The 19,351-nt window shown below is 46.2% G+C and overlaps 1 protein-coding gene across 4 annotated transcripts in view; it reads left to right on the plus strand.

Annotated features, from left to right (window-relative positions):
- Positions 1 to 506: 506 nt before the first annotated feature.
- BRD4 (bromodomain containing 4) overlaps positions 507 to 19,351 on the plus strand; it is a 30,283-nt gene continuing 11,438 nt past the window's right edge. Inside the window, exons 1-9 of one of the 4 annotated variants that reach the window (XM_075272776.1) lie at positions 507 to 724; positions 13,613 to 13,937; positions 16,116 to 16,253; positions 17,038 to 17,173; positions 17,510 to 17,590; positions 17,688 to 17,920; positions 18,083 to 18,490; positions 18,698 to 18,826; positions 18,967 to 19,179. In XM_075272776.1, the coding sequence (XP_075128877.1) occupies positions 13,647 to 13,937; positions 16,116 to 16,253; positions 17,038 to 17,173; positions 17,510 to 17,590; positions 17,688 to 17,920; positions 18,083 to 18,490; positions 18,698 to 18,826; positions 18,967 to 19,179 (1,629 nt within the window). In that variant the 5' untranslated portion in view covers positions 507 to 724; positions 13,613 to 13,646. Of the gene's footprint in view, positions 725 to 9,697; positions 9,846 to 13,477; positions 13,510 to 13,612; positions 13,938 to 16,115; positions 16,254 to 17,037; positions 17,174 to 17,509; positions 17,591 to 17,687; positions 17,921 to 18,082; positions 18,491 to 18,697; positions 18,827 to 18,966; positions 19,180 to 19,351 lie in introns of those variants that run through there. The other 3 variants (XM_075272779.1, XM_075272777.1, XM_075272778.1) reach the window with 3 other exon arrangements.

Raw genomic sequence — 19,351 nt, forward strand, 5'->3', positions numbered from 1 at the left:
GGAAATCAGGACGGTTGGGAGGTATGATCCTGTGCATAGGTGATTAGAATTAATTACCTTCATATTTTGTAACAAAAAACAAAACTTGATAGTCTTCAGTAGTTGATCCCTTTTTAATGGCTAACTAATAATGGTAACAGATTACAACGTTTCGGAACTCTCGGCTCCTTTCTCAAGTACATTTTTTCATATTTTGGACAACCCCTTGAAGTGAAATGAATGCTATAAGGGAGATTTATAGAGCCTGTTTAGTTGCTCACAGCAACCAATCACTGTCCAGCTTTCACTTGTTGTGCAGCTCTTATAAAATGAAAGCTGGGCTGTGATTGGTTGCTATGGGCAACAAAGACAGAATCTTCTTTCGATTCCTATAAATTCCCTTAGCGCTGTGTCACGTGAAGGCGCCCCCTCCCCTCCCTCCAGCATAGAGGAGGAGCTCAGTGGGTGGGGAAGGGCGCGGCAATGCAAGACTAGTCACGCATGCGTAGTGGGGAAGTTAGGCAGATGAGGCGGGTCTAGAGCGACGTGGGAGTATGCGTATGACGTCACGGAGCGTAGCGGCGGCGCTGTGTGAGGAAGGAGCCGTGGGAGTGCGCTCTCGGTGCGTCTCCATTAATCCCTGTCGGTGATCGCTCCGTTGTCCCGTTTCTGTGGGTGTCGGTGTTAGCGACCTGGTTTTTGGCATTGTCGCTACATCTCCCCGCCTCCCGGAGAGGCCTTGAAGGTGAGCGCAGGGCCTGAAGCCTGAGCTATTCACGGTTGCGGGATACGCCGGGCCCGCATTGCATAACCCTGGTAGTTTGGTGACTCGGAGGAGCTGACGTAATTTCTGTAGCGCTCGCTACGCTATCTGCGTACATTGTATTGGCTCATTCTGCCGTAGTGTCGGACTAGAGGCTGCGGTAATATGTTATTGGCGTGATGCTGGGGAAAATCCCGTAGCTACGTAGTTTACGTATCCCTTGTATGTGTGTGTTGGTCGTCTTCGAGCCCGTTTTTGCCTTCCCGAGCGGTGTGACTCACCGGAGGGTGATGCAGCCATCCTTGACATGCCCCTTGGCTGAGTGTTGGCGGGAGTTGTACTGTTTACCAGAGTATAGGCTGGAGTGCCTATTTACGTTCTTTGCGTAATTCAGGGGGCTGGGTTTGTTGAATGGGCGGGTTACGGTAATGTCGTACATCTATGCAGGAAGGAGAGGAGATACGCTCTTGGCGTAACATATCCCGGACGTTCTGAATTGTTTACGTAATTTGCGTAAAGATGATGTGCTGAGAACACATGGACCTCTAAATATTGCTGTTATATTGTGCACTGGGCTGAATTGTTACAAGTATAATGTATTGTGAATGCTGTGTACACTTATGTATTTTCTTACACATTTAGTGTTTTTGGTGATGTGCACAATATTTTGTTACATTGACTTTTAAAGATACAATTTGCAACATAGCAATTCTAGTATTTATTTATTTTACCAGCTTATTGCATTTCATGGTATTCTCTGAGATCTGTAGGAATATGTCCCTATATGCGTTGGTGTCTTTGTCGCAGGACCTGAAGAACTGATAGACGTCATCAAATCCCAGGGGACCCCCTTGACTATATATTGACTGTATAAAGGGCTTTTCCAGGATCTGGCCGGGGAAGGTGAAAGGGGAAAAAAAACAAATCGCACCCTCCTGTGTTTGGTGTCCGGCGCCATTTTCCCATTGGGTCTGACCATGCCTTTGCCGCCGGATGTCTTGCGTCCCACCTGACTACTGAAGCCTATCAGTTCAGTGTTCACCGGGTATTTTCCAGCCCCAGCAGTCCAGCAGTGATGTGTGGCAAAGGCATGGAGCATGCCCAAATAAACAGTGGTCGCGTTCATCGGAGGCAGGGGAGTGTGTGTCCTGTTTTTTAACTATTGCCCCTTCCCCAAACGTTTATGATTTTTCCAATTCCTGGACCATTCCTTTAACAGTCGTTGCAATACAAAACGTTAGCGTTGCTGGACTCTTTCTGCCAGAGAGACTGATGCAGATGTGAATGCAGCCGTAGTGAGTTGTGCGACCTCTCCCATGACCTGCTTGCTTTGCTGTAGACATTGGTTTTCCCTGCTGGTCGGAGACTCTGCAAAAAATTGTGGATAGGTGTCTGGTGGGGGTCCCTTGTATACTGATCTGAATGGATGACCTGGTGTGCTGATGCTCCATTCGTGGTTATGGGACTTGGATGGAGGAGCGGAGTACAGTATTTGGTTGGCTTTCCTTGGAAGTTCCTTAAGGATCAATGTGATGGCGTCATGGCTGATGTGTGGGTAAAAGGGACCCCTGTTTTCGTAGACAGTGGGAGTCGATCTGCTGAGACAAGAGCATCTTATCTGAATAGAGTCGCGGTTACAGAGGATGATTGGGGGGCAAAATTGTAAATTCTGTGCAAACCTTTCACGGTGCCCTCAAAAAGGACCTTTCATCGCCTCCAGATCTTAGCTCCATCCTTCAATCGCTGCTGCTCCGCTGTAGTTGGAATTTTTTTTTTTCTAGCCCCTACTATTCTTGGAGCAATCGGTACTGATAGTTTCAGGACCCTTATTCCCTCTACTGTCAGGTGGGCAGTCCTATGCTGGTGCAGAAACACAAGGACTAAGGTCTGTCCACTGAACATTGGAGAACATAGGGGTGTGGAGCTGATATTATTAGAAGTATTGCTCAGGAACAGTCGGGGCTAGAGAGGAAAATTCTAGCGGTGCCTATTGAAGAATGCAAAAGCTCATCCCTAAAGGGGTGTCTGGGTTTTAAAACTTTTGTTTTTTTCTTAAGACCTCAAACGAAAGACCGAAGGAATCCTCACTCGCTTGTATGTTTTTCCCCTGGGCGTCCAGAGCTGCATCTCCCTTTGTCCTCCATGAGTTTGTTTACCTGTATACGGCACATGACCTATTACTACCATTGGGGCTATTTGAAGAGAACCATGATGCCAACGTCTGACTGCTGTGGCCACTGACTGCGGCAGTCACATGCCGTATTAGGTATATAAACACACCGTGAGGGGCAGACTAGATACCCCGGGGAACAGATTTGTATATAATAAATGCATGGCATGGACAGCTTTACACAACACTAAGCCCTTCACTAGTGCTAGTTACAGGCTGACTGTTTAGTATCCTAAATTACCCTGAACAGTTCCTTTTATACACCCTATGGCCCTGGCACCGGAACTCTCACTATTGCTGCAGATATGATGCCATGCCCAGGCATGGCATCATACTAACATGTTATAAGGACATCACATCAAAGTTGGATCAGCCTGTAGTGTGTTTTTCCACTTTTATTTTGAGGGTGACTCCAAATCAAGACTTCCATTGGTTAATAAATTTGATTTCCATTGCTGATTTTTGTGTCATTTTGTTGTCATCACATTGAACTTTGTACAGAACAATGTATTCAATGAGAATATTTCATTCATTCAGACATAGGAGGTGTTATTGGAGTGTTCTCTTTATGCAGTGTACAGCGTCCTCGTGACCACTGCCATCGATCACTGATCGCCGCGATCATTTGCTGTATATACCAGCTGGAGCGTGCACACGATAGTGTAGTAATGGGCCATTAATGGCTTCTTTAATTTTTTCTGCTTTTTTTTTTTTTCTGCTTTTCTATTAATCCCTGTGTAATCAATAATTCTACACCTTTCTAATATGACTTGTATTTCAACGTTTCTGGTGGTGAGAGCGGCTGGGGGTATGTTATGTACAGGCCGTACCCCTTGCGTGCTCACAGCTGCCACATTGCTACAATGTACTCAGTCTGGATTGTAGAAGTTTTGTCAGGATTTGGGACACTTCCTATTTGTGCTGAGCCTTTTCGCATGTTGTATTGAAAATGGTGGCATGGTAGGTGACTGGTATACTAGGGTGGCCATCTCATTCTCCATGTGCGGGATGTTTTTCACACGTACATTGCAAGGCAACTGGTGAAAAATAGACGCAAAAAAACCTTTAGGGCACATGGATGTGCATGCCGTTTGCATGCATGGCCGTTTCGAATAGCATGCACCCATAGGAATGAATGGAAGCGGCCGGCACGCAGACTTTACCGGTGGCCGGCTGCTTAACCCCCTGCGTGCCGGCTGCGTCCATTCATTCCTATGGGTGCGTGCTATTCGAAACAGCCGTTTCGAATAGTACTCGCTCATCTCTAATAAGGACACGACCTGCTCCATAGTTTGTGGATGGTTGTTTCGGCCTGGACAACGATCAGTAGAAGCTACAGGCGTGAGGTCTGTATGCAATCTGCGATTGTGGACAATATACTGATAGATGCTATGGTTGTTTACATGGAGACTTTTAAGTCTTCAAGTCCCAGGGACTGACTACCTGGCCCCAAACTTGTCTACAAGTCAAATGGCTGACTGGATCTACAGTATAGTATGGACAGTCCTGTCAAATGTCCTAAGCCCCCCAGTACATGACCCGAGTGGGGTTTGATTTTCCGTAGGTACTAGCCTTCTCCATGGCATCGGAGCAGAATAGGCCCCCCCCCCCCCCCCCCCCATTGAAATGAATGGGGACGCTTCTGTTTAGCCTTGATGCTGTCTTATGACTGATCTGGGTCTCTGTCATTTTTGGTTTGCTGTGACTAAACCGAGGACTATAATGAGTCGCACAGATGTGAATGTCTTCTATGCAATGTAAGGTCAGGCTGCACTGTCACTCGTTTTGCTTTCAGTTTTGCAGCATTGCCATCAGGCAGAGAGTGGCTGGAGTAACTCAGCACTGGATATGTCATCTCTGTTGTAGGGTTAGTGACAGATGTTGTCTTCTGTATGCCAGGCTTCAGGTGCAGGCCTGTGTGCTACAATTGAAATCATTGCCAGTCAGGCACAGGCGTGATATTTCAGGTATAACTCCAAGCCAGCTTTATGGGAAACTTGTCAGGCCAAGGTATTCTCTGGACCGTGCTGATCTACTAATGGACAAGGGGGTGTATCTATGGTGCAAGGAAGGGCCACGTACCATATTGGGCCGGAAACATGGCCTAGATGGGTTAGTAAATCCTGTCGCCCCCTTATAGATAGAAGTTATGAGGACATTATTAGGATTATTTTAGCATATTGTAGCACTTAATGGCGACCATTTATTAAGACTGGTATATGGTATGCCAATCTTTAATAAAGGGTCTAATGGGTGCACGGCATGAGAGATTTACAAAGACTCTGCGGCCTCTACATAAGACAGACATCCCTGCACCAGAATGGAAATCTATGCAAGACCTGGTGTTCATTTCCATTATAATTCACCCCAGAAATCTGGCATGAGTTACAGGGACTCTGTTGGGCCGAGGAGTCCCTGGCCTGCCCCGCTCTGCCCACAATCGCACAATGTGGCAAGTGTGGCGCAGGTCAGGGCTTGTGCCAAATGTGCGCCTCACTCTATGCCAGGAACCTTCTTTTTTTTTTTTTGCTACAAATTCAGTTTAGTATAATGAATCTATGTGATGTATTCTTGTACCCTGAACTGGAACCTGTCATGAATTTGGGACACTAATCCCTTATGGGATCTGTCTGCACCCAGGTCTATAAAAATAAATAAAAGCCTATATACTTATGAGTGGCGCAGTGCACCGTTCCATACTGAAGGCAGCGCTGTACACCTCATTCGCTGAATGTATTGTTCCAGCTTCGGTGCACGTATAGCGTATAAACCTGGCAATGGATAGTGATGTTATCTGAATACTGCAGCTGGTTTAGTGTCCCGGATATTCCTGATATTTGGGGAGGCCCTTCCCTGACGGAGCGTGTCTCCTGCTATGAAAGTGACAGAACTTTCTGGTTCTCCAGACAGTGCTCGCTCCAGTTCTCGCCAGTACGATCTCACTCTCTCTTCTCACAATGTGGTTTCTTCTGCTCTGAGTAATGAGGAATACGTAAGGTCCTATCTGGGAATTGTTATTAAATATGGAAATGACTTCCTATGCCGGAGTGATGAATGTTTCTTGTCAATGTCCTACAAACCCTCCCGTCGTGTAGTCTTATGTAGGAACACGTAGTAAAGGGGTTGATTTATTTGTGGATTGGATATAAAAGGGGACAGTTTTGTGAATTGGGTCCCAATTTTGCAATCTGTAATAATAGATAGAATAGAGACTCTTTCATGTCTATGGCCCCATATGCACATCTGCAGCGGTGGCCGTAGGGTCAGGGTGCAGAGCCGATCTTATTCCAGTCTTTGTGTGGCTATTGAGTGCATGAAAAATATGGACACCCCAAGACATCGGTTATATTTTTCGTGTGTGTATTTGGGGACGTATACGGTGCTGTTCTGTAACCACATGTAATGACTATTATAGTGACAAGCCTGACAGGAGGCTTTTATTAATGGACAGGACTCCATTGAGGCATGTGCCCTGCGTGTTTTCATGTAACACATGGCCGTACCCTGTCCTTCAGGCATAGTGTACCCCCTTACAAGGATTCCTCAGTGCTGGAGTCTAAGGATACCCTGTGATCCCTATGGGAGTATATATGTCAATGTACAGAGCTGACGCATTAGACACGGCCGTGGACAGATGCCACCATGTACTTTAGAGTCCCCCGGAACATCGCTTTAGGCTAAGGCCACATATAGCAAAATGTACCTAGAAAAACCTGCATTTTTGTCATTCCCACTCCATATTAGTCTATGGGAAAAACATAGCGTTTCCTCAGTGTATGGATGAGGTTAAACAAGGTCTTATCTGCTTTGCAAGATTGCAAAATGCAGCGTTTTTTGGTGTTTTTTTGCTTCTGCGTGTCTGAAATGTGATTTCAGCCTTAAAGGGGTTGTGCCTCAGGTCAGGGTATAAGTGCCCCATCAAAGCATCCCCAGTGATCAAAAGTCTCCTCAAGGTCTACTTGTAAATGGAGCACCAATGCGCTTATAAGACCAGCACTCTGTTCACTTCTATGGGGCTGTGGACTTACAATACAGCAATGTACACAGTGCGATGAATCTTCCCCGGTGTCTTTAGCCATCCTACATGCAGAATGGATGGTACATGTGAAGGCTCCCTATGGTCAGCAGGGCACCTCTGCAATGGCTCTTGTATTTCCAGTAATTCTTGAGTGTCAAGTTGTGATTGTGTCTCAGGCTTGTAAGACTTGAGACTGGCTTTCTTAGGGAAACTAACAAACCACAGAAAACACTGAAAGGTCTCGCATCCTGTTTTATAGCGTTCTGGTTTCTGTGTCTGTTGTCTGGTTCAGCGGTTTCACCTCTTCTACTGCGGCTTTGTATGTGTGTGGTTTTTGTGATACAGGGACTTGGGCTTCATTGACATTTCTGTAGCATTGCTGTATAGGCTGTAGTCACTGGTTATAGTGTAGTGAAGTATTCCTATACGTATACAGTATGTGTAGGAGTGTGACATGGGCTTAACCTTTGTATAATACTGAGGAGTTGTATGGGGAAGCCGGCTAGTATACACACGTCATGTGATATCATGGATGTAGTTTACCCATATTACATCCATTATAGCTGTTGTAATGTGACAGGTCAGTGTTCGCACATCCCACAAGGGTTTGTTATAATCCTATTGCATTGTGGTCCCTTATCTGTAGAGTGTGAATACATCCTTTGGACTGATTTGTGACTGCTTACTTTCGGCTGTAGCTTAGGACTGGGACTAATAATCGCTCCATCCATGTCGCAGTTGCCTTGCCATATTGTTAACCCTACACCTTTCCCCATCTTCATCAGACAGACCTCTTATAGAGTTTATCTAGGTAGGAACCTCAGCCAAATCTCAGGTGTCCAAGCAGGTTCTGACCTAAGTTCTGTTTCAGAGTCGCTCCATCTCCTGTCCTATGTTGAGCGGTATTTACCTGTACTATGGGGCCTGGCTGGATAGATCATTGTTATAGTAACACCAGTCGCCATTGTACCTGTGCACATAGGTGAAGACAGTGGAAATAGAGACACTTAAGTGTCCACTGCTCGTTCCCATCATGTGATCCTGGGTTGGATCCAGTCTGGAAACCCAAAGATCAACCCAAATAGCACAAGCAGAAACAGTCCCCAAATGACTCCTTGTTAAAGGAACCATCCAGTCCAATGGAGTATAAGTGCTCTGAATAGTCTTTTCTCCAAGACTGTGGAGTCTGACAGGGTTCGGCCCACGGACTCCCCAGCCCTGGACATCGGTGGTGGTCTAAGACCAGATTTCTCCAATGCCATCATCCCATGTATCTAGGACATGTCTATAATAACCTGTCACGGTTTATAATCTAGTTATCAGACTTGATATTCCCTGTGAGAGATGAAGATTGTAGAGGCGGCCTTGCCTTTGTCCAGGGTGTATCATATGTGCCATTGACTAGACCGTGTAGCTCTTCCTTGGGCTAGGTTCACATCTTATGGATTATCCTAGGACACTTCTAGTGAGGGATGGATCCATTACATGACAGCCCCATTGACTTCAGTGGAGTTCCGTTATGGTGTTCTTCTTCATTTTGCTGGATAGAAAAGTGGAGATTGCTGAGGCTCCTGACAACCGCAGGGACCAATGTGAATGGCTGGGAGGAGATCTGCCATGTTCTGGCTTATCATTACTATTGAGGCCTTACAAGTATAGATCAGATATGTCACTGACCAGTATGGACTACAGTACCGTGTACACTGGCGGATGCGTTCGTTCAATTTTAAAGGGGTCAAGAAAAAAAAAGTCTTTTTTTGGTCAGTGCAGATTTAGGTGAACTTTGTTATTTAGCAGCCACCCCTCCGACCATTCTACCATCTGTCCCTGTGCAGACCATTGGCTTTGATCATCCGGACAGCTGTAATGTCCTGCAGCACAGCAGATGACTGGTGTGGTCACCCCGCCCTTCCCCCATACATCATGTACTCATGATGCTCTTACTATTGGGATGCTTTACATTCTGCCTGACCTTACCCCCCCACCCATGGACCAAGGAAGTCACAGATATGACTGCCAGATGCTGCCGTTCACTCTGTCTACTCTATAGATGATAAGGACGCAGCAAACCTTTGAGGGTCTCCAAAAATCTGCTCCTGTGCACTGTGTAGCAATGGGGCGTATAGGGGTAGTCTCGCCCTGCGCATTCTGTGGCTCAACACAACAGGTTTGGATTATTGGCCACTATGGTATGACGTCATGAGTAATTCTGCAATGTGACTGTGGTGTCTTGTGACCAATGTAGTTGTCATGTATGCGCTAAAAAAATCTTGTGTTGCATTTGCATGTGACATACATGTTATGGTATAATGTATCTTACTGTGTTAAGGTGCAGCTGTCAGCATGTATTAGGGAAATGACTAATAACAGAATACTAATGAACCTGGTACAAGGACTATAAGGGATAGGACTATGAGTGCGCTGTTTGCGTATCTGCGCAGTTTGCGTTAGCTGGTCGCCTATAGTATTTGCGTAATTTGCGTGGCTAGTCTCCTTTAACATTGCGCTATTTGCGTAGCAGTTCCCATTGCGTATATGAGGCCCCTGGACTTGCATTCGATTGCATCACCACGCTCCTGCTGCGCATGACGTCACTTCCGCAACTAAGGCGAACGTCTTCATGAATCGTCCCCTTACGCCGCCAGCGTGACGCAGCTTTCATATTCCCTGGCTGCGGCAGCAGCCCCTGTTCTTTGATCCGTCACGTAGTTTTCGTAGAGTAAGAGCCGTAGCTACGCCATTGGCGCATAGCTTAGCAGGGGAAGTCTTTACGTTTCCTCATCGTGAATTGGGCACTTACGTCCGCCGCTGTGTAGCTCGCCCGCGACGTTGCGCAGTTTTCGTAAGGCCGGTTCTCCTTGGCGGGCCCTGTGTCGGACGGGTGGGAAACGGCCGCCGGTGACGCGCTGCTTCGGGTATGTGTAAGCATTTTATCTGGGCGGGGACCTCCAGCTGGTGTCTATGTGTGCGGGCTGCTTCATGGGGGTTGTGTGAGGAGAGGAATACCGGGGAGGAGGAGCCCGGGGCCTGGAGAGCAGCCCCGAGCCGGCGCCATTTTCTGGGAGAGGAGGCCCGGGGGGGTGGGCTTATATGTGGAGACTGATTATTATAGAAATGGCTTATAATACGGTGTGTGTATATAGCCGGGGAGGCAGGGAGCCTTGTCTAGGTGTATATAGTATGTGAGCCGACACTGCAGAGACAGAGGAGGGGCGCCGGGCACTGTCTATACCGGCCACACCATTATGTATACTGGCTGCATACACATGTATACACGGGGGATACAGCCTGCATACATATATACATGGGGGATACAGCCTGCATACATATATACATGGGGGATACAGCCTGCATACATATATACATGGGGGATACAGCCTGCATACATATATACATGGGGGATACAGCCTGCATACATATATACATGGGGTATACCGGCCACACCATTATGTATACAGCCTGCATACATATATATACACGGGGGATACAGCCTGCATACACATATATACATGGGGTATACCGGCCACACCATTATGTATACAGCCTGCATACATATATATACACGGGGGATACAGCCTGCATACACATATATACATGGGGTATACCGGCCACACCATTATGTATACAGCCTGCATACATATATATACACGGGGGATACAGCCTGCATACACATATATACATGGGGTATACCGGCCACACCATTATGTATACTGCCTGCATACATATATATACATGAGGGATACAGCCTGCATACACATATATACACGGGGGACACCGGCCACACCATTATGTATACTGCCTGCATACATATAGGATACAGCCTGCATACACATATACATGGGGCATACTGGCCACACCATTATGTTTACTGCCTGGATACATATATTTGTCATATACAGGCCAGACACCAGCATGTATACCTACTGTAGACACATGCATATGGTATACAGGCAGGGCACAGTATATACCAGCTCCACAACATTATATACACATACATGGGGTATACAGGCAGGGCACAGTATATACCAGCTCCACACTATTATATACACATACATGGGGTGTACAGGCAGGGCACAGTATATACCAGCACTACACTATTATATACACAGACATGGGGTGTACAGGCAGGGCACAGTATATACCAGCCACACACCATTATGCACATTGTCTATATCAGTGATTCCCAAAGTGGTCCAGGTTTTGATAGTAAAGAACAGAAATGTTGGCTTGGCTTTACCTATCAATGTAGGCAGATAATACACTATAAAACTTTTGATAGCGTTTCCCTCATCATACCTTGTTGAAAAATTTTTTCGTGTTGTTATAAACCTATTAACAAAAAAAAAATGGAGCAGATTGAACATCACAGAACGGGGAGATTTGCGGTTATTTCTCACAAAACTGAAGCCAAATATTGATAATTTGCTGTCGATCCATCAAGTCCATCCCTCCCATTAAAATGACTTTTTTTTTTTTTTTTTTTTTTTTTTTTTATTGCTGATTTGCATCATTACGTTACGTTATTGATGTTTAATTTTAATTCTATTAAGTCTGTAATCCTATTATTATTTTAATAAATAGTACACAAGAAAATATACAATTTTTCTTTTTACCACTTTGAATTTAGGGTTGGAACTCAGCTGCGACACAAATTTCCATCATTAGATCTAATCAGTTGGGGTGCTGTATATACAGGCTACACACCATTATGTGTATTGCCTATATACTCACGCATGGGGTATACAGAGCAGCTAGTATGTGTACACAGGCAGGGCACATTATATACCAGCCACACACCATTAGGTATACTTATATACATGCACAATGGCTGCTCCTCTGTGTATGTAGGTGCGCTCTTAGCATAGGTTTCATACATTGGACATGACCTATATATCTACTGTTTGTATATATACACGTATAGTCGTGGATTGTAGATAACCTTTGGCACTGTATCTTGGCGTTTCGCTGGTCGTTGTTGGATCTGTTCTTGCAATTACGTGGCCTGTGTATAGCCGTGCTGTGCTAAATCAGGGGTCCGCACCCCAGATATTGTAAAACTACATTTCCCATCATGCAAACACATTCCCTTGGCCATGAATGGTGCATGCTGGGAGCTGTAGTTCCACAACAGCCGGAGTGCATCATAGTAATAGTGTCTGAATCTGTTCCTACAGTGGAAGGAAGTGATCTGTAATAATGCTGTCACCCACCAGATAGGGGATAAGTGTCTGATCTTAAAGGAATCCTATCACTCACTCACACACTATTTTTTTTCTAGGTACCACATTAAGAAAGGCTATTCTTCTCCTACCTTTCATCGTCTTCTCTGCGCCACCGTTCGCCTACAATCCTGGTTCTTGTTGGTATGCAAATTAGCTCTCTTGCAGCGCTGGGGGCAGGCCCCTGTACTCAAACAGCACTGGGGGTGTCCCCAATGCTGCGAGCGAGCTCTCTTCAGCGCCGCCTCCGTCCTCTTCATTCTCTTCTTCCGGCGGTGGCTTGTAACTTCTAGGCCTCGGGCGTTGGGCAGAGCAAACTGCGCATGCCCACAGGCCACAAGAAAATGGCCGCTTACAATACTGTGCAAGCGGCCATTTTCTCGTGGCCTGTGGGCATGCGCAGTCTGCTCTGCCTGAGGCCTAGAAGTTACAAGCCGGAAGAAGAGGATGAAAAGGACGCTGCTGACGAAGATGGAGGCGGTGCTAGAGAGTTCTCTCGCAGCATTGGGGCCGCCCCAAGTGCTGTCTGAGCGCTGCGGCCCGTCCCAAGTGCTGCGAGAGAGCTAATTTGCATACCAAGAGAAACCGGGATTGTAGGCGACCAGCAGCGCAGAGAAGACGATGAAAGGTAGGAGAAGAATAGCCTTTCTTACGGCTATTCCGAGGTGGTACCTAGAAAAAATAGTGTGTGAGTGATAGAGCAATATCTTCCAAGTCCCCTGTGTGAACACCGCCGTACCATGCATGTCCTTTGGGACTGAGGCAATGGAAGTGGTGGTTATACTTGCACACTGTTCACACAGGGACTTGGGGGTCTCGGCATTCATCGGACACTTTAATCCCTGTAGAAAATAACATATGACTGGTATTTAGTGGCCTGAGAATGAAAGGAGGTTACCACGCGGCTGCGTTTTCTGGCCTCTGGCGTCTCTCCCATAAATTCATGCACTTTGGTCTCTCCAGAGACTGCAGAATGGGGGGAAAACTTTTGTGATTGTCATTTCCCACTTCAGATTAGACAAGAGCCAGGAATCCTTGTGGTATGCTGTAAACAACAGCCACATCTTATGTCTTATCTCTGCCGCCTCAAGGAAGGAGAGATGTCTAAGGCCATACAGGGATCCTCGGCTCGGGCTATGATCATATCAGTCTTCCAGCCCAAGTTTCGTATACACATATATAGCGCAAAATGTATTTTAGTGACATATCCCTTTAATTCCTTCTGATTTTATAGGTCTGTGCGAGTCTCATTGTTTACTCTGAGACTTAAAAACCTGTCCTAGTCATGTGATGTATCAGACAATGTACCTGTGTATGCGACACACGAGCCAGACACATTTGTTTCCACTAGAAATAAACAGTAAAAGTGTTACAGATTGTTTCAGCATTTCCTAAATTTGCAGCCATCTGTTTTAGTTGTTACATTTGTCTCATGTGTATTTCATGTCTTGTTTCCCCCTTAGGTCGCCTGGCCCTGCATGCAATGGGAGCTTTATCATGTCAAACGAGACTGGGCTAGGTACACGTCTGAGGGCCACATCTGGAATGGGCGACGGAGTCGAAGGGGTCCCAATGTCAGGGGCCCCGCAGCCTGCACCTCCTCAGCCCCAGCCACAAGTCCCCTTGTTGATCAACCCTCCTCCTCCGGACACAACGAGGCCAAACCAGCCGAAGCGGCAAACTAACCAATTACAGTACTTATTGAAGACCGTCTTGAAGACTTTATGGAAGCACCAGTTTGCTTGGCCTTTCCAGCAGCCTGTAGACGCTATCAAACTAAACCTGCCTGTGAGTACACGTGTATATTTATATGTATGGACTGTTAGATGATGTGTATGGGGACCCCCTGACTGTCCCCCGGTGTCAGACACTGAGGGCGGGAAGTCTCACGTGCCTGGATTTCAATTGCTGAATCATTTTGTCATTGGGGAGATAGCCCCTTGCCACGGGGGTCTGGCAGCAGCTTCCTCGCCTCTTCCATTTACGACACATGTGCTGCTCAGCCCGGTGCTCATTTGTATGGGAGGGATCGGGTGAGACACTGTTCTCTTGAACGCTCTCTCATGTGTTTGGCGACATATTCACAAACGCAGTTGGTACATAGATGGCTTCCGTGTGATGATGGCGGCACAGTAGCGCACTGTGTACACATTTATCATTGATAACTTCTGAATTAAAGGGGTTTTTGGAGACCTATTAATTGAAGACCTATCAGCGAGGGTCATTCATCAGGACAGTCTACTTCCCTGTACAGTCTATGCAGCCGGCCATGTTTACATAAGGTGATGAGCTGCAGACGCTCTATTGTCACTTGTTACACCTGGCAAGCGAGCATTTGCCCTTTTGTTGGTTGGTTGTATCCAGGACACCATTCCTAGGACCTGGCCTGAGAATTGCTCCTGTGTGAAGGGCCGTTAACCATTTCCATCCCTGCTTTCTCACGTCCTAATTGTTGAGCCATTTTGGCAATAGGATGTGAAAAGGTATAAAAATTCCACCCTGTAATGACAGAGTAGGGGGCTTCTCCTCTGTCCCCTCCTCACTACCCACCACAAGCAAACACATAGTGGCAGCGGCCTTAACCCTTTAGATGCTGCTGTCAATAATGGCCACAGCATCTAATTGGTTGCTCCTGTCAGGAGCTCAGGACATGTTAGCTGGGGCATAAAGATGGCCTCTGGGCCTACTCCCTGCCTGTCAGTTTTACATTGGCAGCATGATCCATTGTCATCTATTCTGTAACGGAGCAAAAGATCTCTAGTGGGACTAAAGAGTGGAGAAAAAAAAATGTATTTTTTGATAGAAATATTTTCCCCTAATGTTTTATTAATATTCCCTATAATTGGTATTGCCGTGCCTGCGCTGACCAAAATAATTGAATTACATTACATCATTTATAATAAATAAGCTGTGAGATTCAATATGTACCCCAAGATGGTGCCATTAAATAGTAGCCCTCATACATGTTAGTACCTAGGGAATGATGGGAGCCATACAAATAGTAGTGCGGCACTGCCCTATAGACTTCAGTGGGATCCTCACGGATCTAGTATTGATGGGCTATGCTAACATTAGAAAGTGGATAAACCCAGTTTAAGGGACACAACGGCCAGGCACTACAGGGTACATTGCTTCTAACAACCGGAGCGTACAGCATGGCTGAGGGGTCAGAGTTCGCTGCTGCAAAGTTCAGTTTCGAGCTATAGGATAAACATTACAACCTGCCGGCCATCTATTACTTGTTATTACGGTGACTTTGTTTGCCAGATACCGTCAGAGAATATGGGGTATGGTCACGGCCAGGACTTTGCTTCTGCACATTATTTCAATTATTACCACTCGTGATTTATGAGATCTTGGCATGAAAAGATAGATTAGTTAATCATTGTCCTTTGCCAATCTCAGGACATGTTCACATTCAGCACGTCAGTGGCTTTTTGTTAAGTCTCTTCTTTCATGCTTTGTAATAACACTGCACTTGTTTGTGGACTTTTGGGCTGAAAATATTGATAACGTATCCGAAGGATAGGTCATCAGTGTCAGATCGGCAGAGGTTTGACACCTGACACCCCCATCAACCAGCTGACGCAGACAGTGAAACAGGAAGCAGACAGCGCTGTTCTCTGTAGTGGCCAAACTAGGTACTGCAAGTCAGCTTGAATGTGAGTTACGTTGCAATGACTCAGATCAGCCACTACACAGAGAACGGCGCTGTCTGCTTCCTTCCCCATTCGTTTGCTATCAGACGCTGGGGAGAGCTGAACACTGGGATTGATGGGTATCAGACCCCCAGCGGTGTGATATTGATGACCTATACAGAATTTTAATGCTCAAAAACCCCTTCAAGTTTTAGCTGAAATGTAAACCACAAAGACCTCTGTGGCTTCTGATCCCATATATTTATTTTCTTGATTATTTATTATTCAGTCTCATGAATATTTTTTTATTTTATTTTTTAATTCCTAGGATTATTATAAAATTATCAAGACCCCAATGGACATGGGCACCATTAAGAAACGTCTGGAGAATTATTATTACATGAATGCCCAAGAATGTATACAGGATTTCAACACAATGTTTACAAATTGCTACATCTATAATAAGGTAAGTCTTGGCGTACTTGTTCCTTGCACGTAGGCACAGTTTGACTTTGGCATAGATAGGTGACGTGTGTGTCTGGTCACAGGGTGTTCCATGTGTCCCTTGTGACAGTGACTTTCACTATTCACTTCTATGGGCCTGCCAGCTATCGCATTCTCGAAAGTACTATAGAAGGAGGCAGGGATCAGGCATGGCCCCCTCTACATGATTTTACATCTATGTAACCAGCCAGACACAGCGGCCAACTCTTTCAGCCTGCGTGTGTGACGTTGCATAGTACGGCAGGGCACATCTTCTACCACTGCTCAATATAAAGTTTTTTCCTGGCTTGAGATATCTGGGGTTCCCTGTTTCGTTGATCGGTGGGGGTTACAGTGATCTGCATCTATCCAGTGGATAGGTTATAAATGGTTTACACTAGAATATCCCTTTAAGGGAGGGTGGTCTCACACAGCCATATTATGCAAAATCCTAAAGATAGGTCATCAACATGAGATTGGTTGGGCTTTGCCTATCAAACCATTCCGCAGCTTCGGAACAGCTTAGCCCCCATTTAAGTCATTGGAATCTGATCTGCAGTAACTTTCTCTGACCACTACATAGAGAGTGGCGCTGTCTTCTTACCGCTCCATTTACTGCAGAGAACGGCCGATGGATGGGTATCTGACCCCCACCAATCTGATCTCCATGATCTATAGGCTATCTCTATTTTTAGCTTGGAAAATCCCTTTAAATTTGAAAGTAAAAGCTTAAATCTCTATTTTCTTTCTATTCCTTTTTTTCCCAGCCTGGGGACGATATAGTTTTGATGGCTGAGGCCCTGGAGAAACTCTTCTTACAGAAGATCTCTGAGATGCCCCAGGAGGAGACTGAGCTACCAATCGTCCAGAGTAAAGGACGTGGTCGTGGGAGGAGGGAACCAGGTAAGTGGGAAACGAGGGGATCCCTATGACATGAGGGGGTGCTATTGGAAAGGCTTTGGTTGTATCCATGAGTCGGGTGTAGTGTAATGATGAATGCCGCATGTTTATAGGGCTTACACCTCTTATGTCACCCCCTCTACCTCATAGATTGTAAGCTCTTGTAAGGCCCTCAGTCCCATTGTGTGAAGTGACTATTTCTTGTGTAATGTATGTATCTTGGCTGGATTTGAACCCTACAAAGTGTACAGTGATGCGGAATATGTTGGCGCTATAGAAACAAAACGTGTTAATATTATGAGGACACTGCAATGTATAAATGCCTTGTCTGCCTTCTAGACGCGTCAATCACCCCAATGAGAACCCGGGTCCCATCAATTAACCAAGGAGACAAGCCCATCCCTAAAACGCCGGTCACAAGTAAGTTGCACCGTATTGGAGATTTGTCCTTTGTCATGTTGATAATTTCGCTTTATCCTATTACTATTCTCTTATTAACCACTTGTTCTTTCCTCAGCGGTCTCTAAGCCTGCGACACCCACCACTCCTGTGACCCAGGCACCTACCCCACCGCAGACCCGTACCCCACCTGCCCGCACCCCTACCATCACGCAAGCGCCCCTTACGTTTTCACCTACCATCACTCAGGACATGGTGGTGCCTACAACGATTCCTGCTGCGCCACAGCCTGTACAGAGTCATCCTTCCATCATCCCGACTGCAACCCAGCCCGTAAAGGTGAGAAGAACGGTGAGTTCCATTAGGCCGAATACGAAGACCGACGTCTAGTGTAGCTTTCACAAGTATAAAAACCCCTCCGTGTAGAATTTGCTTTCTCATTAGTATTTAGCTAGATAGCGCTTTACTTGTGTAAACTTCCCTACTCACGGCCTCTTTACTTTTCCTTTATAGAAAGGGGTTAAAAGGAAAGCCGATACTACGACTCCCACCGCCCACGATCCGCTCCACGAATCTTCCCCACTTCCAAGTGACCCTAAACCGCCTAGGCCTGCACCGCGACGGGAGAGTGGTCGCCAGGCCCGGCCAGCAAAGAAGACTGAGGTGCCTGATTCCCAACTCCCTGCACCTCCCGCCCTACACCCTGCTGCGGGTCCAGCATCCATCCCAGCAAACAGCAGCAACAGCAGCAGCAAGATCTCCGAGCAACTGCGCTATTGTGCTGGAATCGTCCGGGAAATGTTTGCAAAGAAACACACTGCCTATGCCTGGCCATTCTATAAGCCGGTGGATGTGGAGGCTCTCGGGTTACACGATTACTGCGATATTATCAAACATCCCATGGACCTAAGTACTATAAAGGTGCGGATAGATCCTTTGTACATACAATATATCATAGGCCATTGTGTAGTTCTATTGTGTATGGAGAATGAAGCTCTCCTATAATAGCTGCAAACTAGTAACCAAATTGTGTGTAATCCTCAATACATTAAAGGTATAATACGGAGGCCGCATAGACCCGCTCTGCTTTGTGCATGATTTGTGACCGGCTGCATTTCTTGTTCCCAGATTAAGCTGGATACTATGGAGTACCGGGACGCCCAGGATTTTGCTTCCGATGTGCGGCTTATGTTTTCTAACTGTTACAAGTATAACCCACCAGATCACGAGGTGGTCGCCATGGCCCGAAAACTACAGGTGAGTTAGAGGCGGTGATCAGCAGTATGGCTTGTGGAGTGTACGCACTGGGGTCCTAGGAGGTGTCATGTATGTTAGGAGTTCAATCCTCACTCCACTTTCTATAGTAATTTTCTATATTTTATTTTTTTTCCTTGAAGGACGTCTTCGAAATGAGGTTTGCGAAAATGCCAGATGAGCCTGAGGAGGCTCCTGCCCCAGCCCCCTCACCGAGCCCAGGTCCTCCTGCACCCTCCATCAAGGGGCCGTCTCATATTTCTAGTGATAGTAGCAGCGACAGCTCTACCGATAGTGAAAGCAGCTCGGATAGTGAAGAGGAGCGGGCGCAGAGGTTAGCCGAGCTGCAGGAACAGGTGAGCACAGTCTTTGGTTTCAAAGGATACTCAATGAGAACCATATCACTGTATATAGCTGGAATATTTCATGGCTTGCATGTCCCCCTATTTGACAGCCTTAACGCTTCCCTACTTTGTAAATTGAGGGGGGGGGGTTTTAGTGCTGAAACAATTCAAATTCTGAAACCTC

This window comes from Leptodactylus fuscus, chromosome 5 (assembly GCF_031893055.1).
Source record: "Leptodactylus fuscus isolate aLepFus1 chromosome 5, aLepFus1.hap2, whole genome shotgun sequence".
Taxonomy (NCBI): Eukaryota; Metazoa; Chordata; class Amphibia; order Anura; family Leptodactylidae; genus Leptodactylus; species Leptodactylus fuscus.